At 38.6% G+C, this 8215-nt stretch overlaps 1 protein-coding gene across 1 annotated transcript in view; it reads right to left on the reverse strand.

The window, feature by feature from the left end:
- Nucleotides 1-8215, reverse strand: part of LOC118332055 (polypeptide N-acetylgalactosaminyltransferase 10) — a 78509-nt gene that overhangs the window by 20745 nt on the left and 49549 nt on the right. The window contains exons 5-6 of the mRNA XM_035667185.1: nucleotides 4233-4418; nucleotides 3219-3402 (exon numbers count right to left, since the gene is read on the reverse strand). Of these exons, the coding sequence (XP_035523078.1) occupies nucleotides 3219-3402; nucleotides 4233-4418 (370 nt within the window). The remainder of the gene's footprint in view (nucleotides 1-3218; nucleotides 3403-4232; nucleotides 4419-8215) is intronic.

Below are 8215 nucleotides of genomic sequence, written 5' to 3' on the forward strand. Positions count from 1 at the left end.
AACAGCGAGCTACTGTTCAAAACCAGATGAATACACCTGTAGTTTCGCAACACCTAATTTAAAATGGTAATGCACTGACCCGAAGTCACCACTCAAATTCCTGCTGCTGCTGTGTTGCCTAGCAACTACTTTGTTTAACTGATGTTCAGGAACAAATTTTGGGTGAAAGATTGTCTTGCTGGATGGTGTATATATATATGCATGTGTGTGTGTGTGTTATATGTGTATATGTGTTTACAGCAAACACAAACACGCATATACACAGAATCTCTGCAATGCCAGACCGTCTGTTAGTAGCAGGGCCTCATACACAGTCCCTTAGATTACCTGTTTACACGCACTGTGAGGTACAAGCTCAATATCAACCTGAATGGTGGCAAATATGTGCAGCTAAGTCTTTCAAACATTAATTCTTGTAGTCTTTCAAAGAAAAGTAGCAAGAGAACAGTGCAGCTCTGAATGGCTGTAATTACCTTCTCGGCCATTTTGATGTTACATTTTATTTTTACCAAGGAAGGAAACAACCTTGGAAACACAGTGGCAAATTGGATTTGCACAGTACAACTGCATGTTTCTACTTTCAGACAGTGAGCAGCTCCACTGAATTAATATTGACCAGCACCGACTGAACTGACCTCAACAGTTCCGGAAACAACTAGAAAAATTCAATACCCTAAAAGTAAAATACTGGGCTGTGTATCAAACTTCAATACTTTTTGACTGCTGACTGAAATGTGTGCTTGAAGAAGCAGAGTAGGGGTTACTGGCACAACGTTCTTAGTCTTAATTATTCTTTTGGTCTGATATTTATTAACTTTAAAGTTCTTTATTTAATATTGATACACTGTACAGTTTGTCATACTTTTTCTAAGTAAAAAAAAGAAAAGAAAAGAAAATCTCCGGCACATTTGTTCCGGCACAAATCTGTCCCCAGCATTGATCATGAAAACTCTGTAGTACCAGAAACTAGGATGTAATATCCAGTTAGACTTCACTTATTATATGATTAACAGTAAATGATAATCATAGTTTTATAAAACTATAGTCTGTCAGACTATAACGAAATGTATTTTTGTGTTGATTGTGGCTTGCCCTGTGGATAACAGTAATTGTGTCCACTGCCTCGTTTCATTGATTTCAAGGGGTATCCAAGCAAATCAGACCTGGTGCCAGGCATTAAGAATAACTATATAAAAATATCCAATCTTCTCACTTAGGCTCTTGTTTGTTTTTGTGGGTCATGTATTAAATTGAGACTGTTTCATAACCAGTTAAGAACTCCTTGTAGTGCGTTTAAAGTTGTTATATGTCACACGTAACATTTGCCAAGAGCAGGTCTGCGTTTCTTCAGCTGGACAAAATCCCTGCAGGTCTTCCTTAGTCACTTTTCTTTGGCAAGTGTCAGTCCACTGGAGGGAAAAAACGATTTAACTCAATGGTCCATGAATATTCCAACTCAATTTAGATTTAATTAGAAATGCTCAAGTTGATATTCTCCATTTCAGTCTATTGACCTTGAGGAAAGCGAGTCAAGGCCGGAGCTCATCGCCAAATGAAACTCTGAAGCCCGAAGGAGGGATGAGAGAGAGACAGGAGTGAAAAGAAAGAAAGAAAGAAAGAAAGAAAGAAAGAAAGAAAGAAAGAAAGAATAAGAGAGGGGTGATGGCATTGACAAAAGAGACAGTGACAGAGGCATGAGAACCGGGATAAAATCATACTCCCAGGCACACATGCACACACACACACACACCTCCAAGATGGATTTTGCCATCCCACAGAGCCTCATTCTCCGCTGCGGCAATGTCAATCAGAATGAAAATGAAAATCTTTGCGACTCAAATTGGATTTGCACTGATGAAGGTCATTTCATTGGGCAAGAAGAGCAGACTAATTCACGAAATGAGGATTGATTCTGATTGTTCTGCAGCTCATTCCTTCTTCTTTAGTGTCTTATCTTCCTGCACCACAGGCGCCCTGCCTGATGATACCTACTGTATTTTACAGGACACCCAAATAGTCTTTGGCATCCAAACATCGAGAAATGTTTTCTAACTAATCCCTCAAGGCTTACAAATGGAGTGTCTGGCATCACATGCAGTTATTTGGCTTTACAAATAGCAAAGTGTGTCTCTGGGTAGAGTTTATTTATTCTGGCTTCCATTACTTAAAGGTTACCTATCTGTGCTGCTGGGTGTTGAGGAAGGTCGAAAGCTATCAGACCTGTTTGCACTGGGGTGGTATTACCTGGGGATCTGATGTTATATTGTGATATACTTGTGTATCCGCGGTTTGTCTTTGTTTAAGTCAAATTCAATAATAACTTTCCAAGGACCAACAAGAAAACAAGGGTGCAACTTCTCATTATCAGTTTATATTAAATAATTTTCAAATTAATTGGTTCATTATTTAGTCCACAGAATGTCACAAACTGTGACTAATTCAAATCACAATTTCCCAAATCAAAGTTAACAAAATCAAATATCATATTGTGTCCAACCAACAGACCCAAACCCCAAAATATTCAGTTTAAAATAATAAAAAACAGAAATGCAGAAAATCCTCGAATTTGCGGAGCTGGAACCAGCAAAAGTTTGGCATTTGGCTCGATAAATTACTCGCTTATCATTTTCGGTGAATCTACAATTGTGCAAAACAATAACACAATATTTGTATCATCATCTTACGACTATACTTCAGTGGCAACGAGGAAGAACAAACTGAAAGAAATGTGTACAGAACCAAGGAACCCCTTGTTAAAAAAGTACGACCCAATACAAAATTTCCAATTAACACAGGATTAATACTTTATAAAATAATAATATAACATGATCTTTGTGTTAAATATGGTTGGTAATTTGTGGTGGAATTGTCACTATACATACATACTGTACATCCACACTAAGGTGAGTAAAGCTGAAAAATATTTTGCGTCTGTCTACCCTAGCACGCAAGTCTAAAAGATGATGTGTGTATGAATGTGGATGCAAGGCAGGGCTGACAAAGAGCAAGTACACACAGAAAACCCCTTAGTGAATAATGAGGGTTACAAGGTCCTGTGTAGCTCATACAAAAGAGTGCGGCGCCAACACACCCAGTTGAAGGGTTTCGACCCACACGAGGCCTCTCGTGTCACAGATGTATGCACTCATGGCAGAGTAAGATAATTGGGATAAAGTCGTCTAGCAAATGTCAAATGTGTCAAAAATAACTGCACTTACTCAAAGGGTTCACTGGGGTCGTCCTTCTGCAGCTCTGTAGGGATGGGTATCCGTTTGTAGTACATTTCCCAGTCAAAAGCCCCTCGCATGGCGTCACCTGCCTGCGTCTCGTAGCCGAAGTTGTCGTGGTCGATCACGTCGATCATCGGACACACAATGGTTTTCCTGTTCTGCGCGATTCCGTCTAAGAAACACAGGCGGGTTGGTAGACAGTTAATAGAAATTCTAAGTGTGCTGAACAGATAATGGAAAAAAACATTGACATATACTTGAATCTGATTGTCAACTCAATGCATTAAAGAACAACCGATTATGATATATAAAAGAACCTGAGAGACCACCTGGTACATTAATATTTACCCTCTACTCTATAAGTACCAGTTCAAGCTCGTACTGAGCACCTACTCCTGAAGGCAACCGCTGCTGTGTTTGTAGCCAGTGTTACTATACTTGTTGTAAGAGTTTTAAACACGCTCGCATAAGTACAAAGATCACTTTCAGAATGATTTAATGTCAAACTAAACCAGTCATTTGTCTTATCACTTGACCTTGTAGGAAATTTTAAGTTGAAAAGATGAGTAGAGCACTCAATATTGCTCATATTGCCTAACACAAAAGCACTATTAGATGCAAAAACATGAGTTATACAGTAGAAGTGTATTTTGTTGAACTCAATCATCCTATTTCCTCTCTAAGATATATTGGGACTGAGAAGGTATCACTTCCCCCTTGAGGAGGTAACTTAGAGGTTTACTTACCAGGAGGGAACACTACTGGATTCACCATCTGAGAACCCTGTCACCTCATTTTTAACATTTTTTAAAAATTGTATGTGTAATTCAAATCTCTATATGTGAGGCATGTTTTTATTTAGTTTGAAGTAATTTGGTTGGCTTTAACCAGTACTTTGATTAATATTTGATTATTTAAATAAGGTATAATAAGGTAAGAATAAAGATTGGGTTCATAAAAGGAGGATGTAATGTTGATGAGTTGTGTGTGTTTGTTCCTCACCCAGCAATGGAGGCAGCCAGTTGACGTTGGCCTCGCAGTGGGAGTCCAAGAAGGTGATGACTTCTCCTTTAGCAGCAGCGGCTCCCAGCAGACGAGTCCTGATCAGCCCCTCCCTCTTCTTGGTCCTCAGGATGCGAACCTTCGGCAACCGCACCATGTACTCCTCTAGTGCCACCTTTAAGTGCTCTGCAGAGTTGGAAACAGAGAGAGAAGTAATCATTCAATAATCAGAATGGTAATATAAAATAGTATTGATGTCACTAAAAGGGCACAATAGGTAAATTAGGTTCTGACATGAAAGCATGAATTGTCCACAAAAATGTTCTCTTACAAAATAGATAAAAAGAAAATTAAACCATTAACAGCCACCATCAAAACAAGACATCTGCCTATGCCACATGCTCCAGACTGAAATGTTTCCCTTAAGGCCATTACATCAGAACACACTTTCACCCAATCTGAGATCAACTTTATATTTTCACTTACTTTTCTGCACCCATAGACATTTTTTAATGTTTACTGCAGACACTAGACAGAATGTCACCCTGAAGAGAAAGAATGCAACTGTGAGGAATGAAAAAGGAATCAAATCAGCCCCTCGTAGTGCAGTCATAAAGCCTTTTGGCAAAAAAAAAAAGCGTTTCTTCTCAAATTGCAATGATGCGCAACTTTTCACCAAACAACATTCATAATTCTGAACAAGGGAATTACAGAGACTGCATCCTCTTGTAATCTGTTCACTTAAGTGTCAGTGAGTAAATCATACAATGCAAGATTAAAATAAACTATTTAAAACTTCAGATCAAAACTGATTGAGTCTTTCTCAAACTGCACCGAAGCAGTAAATCTCAACACAGTGGAAGATGTCAACAAAACAGCCAACTTCTTTTGTCAAAACAGCAAATATACTAGAATACTGGAAGGTAAAAAAATATAAAGATATAGAAAAAAAAGGCAAATCTAAAAATGAAACAAAGCTTTCATCAATCAAAGAGACAATTATACATAAACATCTTTTCTCAAAGCTGCCAGTGACAGAAATCAATCATGGCCTAAATGGACCCTGTAAATCTTTCTGCTCAAACGTCCAGTCAGTTCTGACAGGTCAATAAAAAAAATGGAGCCAGACTCAAGGCCATGTTTCATTTGCTGTCTGTCTACTGTCACTGTGTCTCCAAAGCCGAAAACTGTCAACCATCGTAGAAAAACCCCATGAAACAGATTATCATTGCTGGTCCGGCTCCCAGACTAAGTGGTATAAGCACTTTAAAAACTTCTTGAGAGTACATTTTCACTGGGATAGGGCCATGAATTAAAGAGCCAATATGAAATATTATAGATTGGAAAAAGGTTAGCAAAACTCCAATTCTGCATTTTCTTTTAGTCCCTTCATTATCTATCTATGAAACTATCTCTCCATCTATCTCATGTATAAAGGCATCTGTCTGGTACCATCCATCCCGTTTCTTCTGTTTCAATCTTCAACATGTTGCAGAAATTCATTTGCATTTAATGCCATCTTGATTGGAGGATTTAGCATGTAGTGACTTGTTCCTTCGTTGTTTTCAACACCATATGAGTAGTTTATTATCTTCAGCTCGTACACAGTACAACAGCACTTCTCTTATGAGGCTAATATTAGCTAACTAACTTAAGATGTGACTTTTATTTTTTTAACTATCTTCAAAATTTGGTTTTCAACATTGACAAACCTAGCATATTGCACATCTAAGTACAGGAAAGAAGAAGTTACCTGAGGTTTGCTCAACTGTTACTGGATCACAGAGGAAAAGGGGATGGGGCTCATGATGAGTCAACTGGTAGTAACATTTTCCAGTCCTGTGTGAATGTACTGATGTGACTGTCCGGAGATGACGTCAAGAATTAACCAACCTTAAATACAGCTTTCAGGCCATGTCTTGTTTTGCCGACTAATGCCACTGGTTATTGTTCTTTATCATAATACCACAATTGTGCACTTTTTCAGGAGCCATAACCTTGTAAATCAATTCCAATCCAAAAAGGTTTATACTTTCACTTTATGCTTGGCAGTCCATCAGTGGAATTTCAACAATACGACTAGTTAATAGTTTTGATCTTCCTGTTGGCTGTGGGGTTTTTTTTCTCTGCATCTGTCTCTAAACTTCAACATAAGAAAAGTTTGTAAGGCCTGACAAAAAGGGCCATTATTTGCAGAATAAAGGAAGACATTAATAAAATATTACCTCTGTCAGTGTTCCTCATTGATAGCAGTTCTTACAAATGGGCCACTGTCACTGAGAAAACCCGCTCCAACACAACCACTAATTGGATTCTGAATATCAGAGAAGGGGGAGGAGGAAAAGCAGCAGCCCTTTGAAACCTTCACAGGACAGAACTGCAACTGCTAAAATGACTGACATGATGTCTTCATCTCTGCACTCCTGTTGTTCCTTCCTGCTTTATTCTTGCTTTTATTTTTATCCATCCTTTGTCCCTTCTCTTCATTTTCCCTCCTTCATTTAGCCTGTCCTTCTGTTTTGATGCTGTTTGGCATCGGGGAGACACTCCTGATCCCAATGGACAACTGAGACGTTGAAGCACGACCAGCCAAAACCAACAAACCTCAAGCCAGCAAGTCCTTAGATCTGTCTCTGCCCTCTCACTCTCTCTCCATCCCTAATTCCGTTCTCTCTCCTGTGATTTATTTTTTAATGAGGCTGAGTAAATGACAGCCCATCTCCTTAAGTCAAACAGCATCAAAACCCACCGTTACTTCCCCCGGACAAGCTAGAGTGTTTGGTCAAGACCAGATCTGACCAGACATTATTCAAGCAGAGTGAACCAAATTAGAAGGGAGCAGTAATCAAGACTGGGGTGAGGAGTGCTGTCTATCAAAGTGCCACATAGGCCTCTCCTGGTTAATCCTGAAAGCCCCATTTATGCAGCCTGCCTGAAGTGGTCTAGCTCAAATTAACCCATGTTATATGTGTTAACGTTACTGCCAGAGGGTTTGATTTGAAGCCAAGGGGATGGCTTGTTTACCAAAGTCATAATTACATTTGCTTGTGACATTAACATACAGTGCAGCAAAAAAAAATATGGACAGTAAGCTGAAACAATGAGATAAAGTGTTTATTTTCAGCTTTGATTTGAGGGTGTTCACATTAATCAGATGAAAATTGTAGAAACCGTGTCCCTTTAATTCATGGCCCCGCAATTTTAATAGATATTTAATGGATTATTACTATTCAGCACCGTATAAACATCATTTGCATTTAATGTTGTGTTTTGTTACCCTTTGTTCATTCTCATTTATTGAAGTAATGACCATATGCTCCTATATGACTGTCCTCCATATGCTCCTATATTACGTTTTTTGTAACGTGTTCTAAACTTTAGACCGTATCCTTGTATTTTAGTGATATTTTCTGTATTAACTTACAATATCAACCTGCCCTGACTGCTGACTGAACTACGTCGATTTAGCTAAATATGGCACATCAGAAACTTATTAGTCAATTATTATTCGTCCCAGAAAAACAAAGTAACGTCAACAAGTCAAGTAAAAGTAATTCACCTATAATTGACAAATCTCTACTTATAGTATATTAAAGTTAGTCCTCACATAATTAATATGTACTGCAGGGTTTTCACAATGAAACAAGCCATGGGGTTTCCATAAGGTCGCTGCCACCCTTAGAGGGAAAGGGTGAGCCTTGACCTTCATGACACAGCAATAAATCAGCCCATTAGCAATTAACCATTAGAAGATTGATTCAGGCTATGCTTTTGCCCTGCATGGGATGATTCTTACATAACCTTCCTAATGATAGTCAGTGAGATTAAACAATGAACATTTGCATTACATGTACAGCACATTCAGAGAAGGAGAGGGGGAGCGGGGAAGGTTACCGCTTCTAATTATGAATGGTTAATTTGACCTGAATAAATTGGAATATGGCTCCTCTGGTTTACTGAAAATTGGCGAGGCAATAAATCAC

Source organism: Morone saxatilis, unplaced genomic scaffold (genome assembly GCF_004916995.1).
Source record: "Morone saxatilis isolate NCDOM2014 unplaced genomic scaffold, NCSU_SB_2.0 Contig20, whole genome shotgun sequence".
NCBI lineage: Eukaryota > Metazoa > Chordata > Actinopteri > Moronidae > Morone > Morone saxatilis.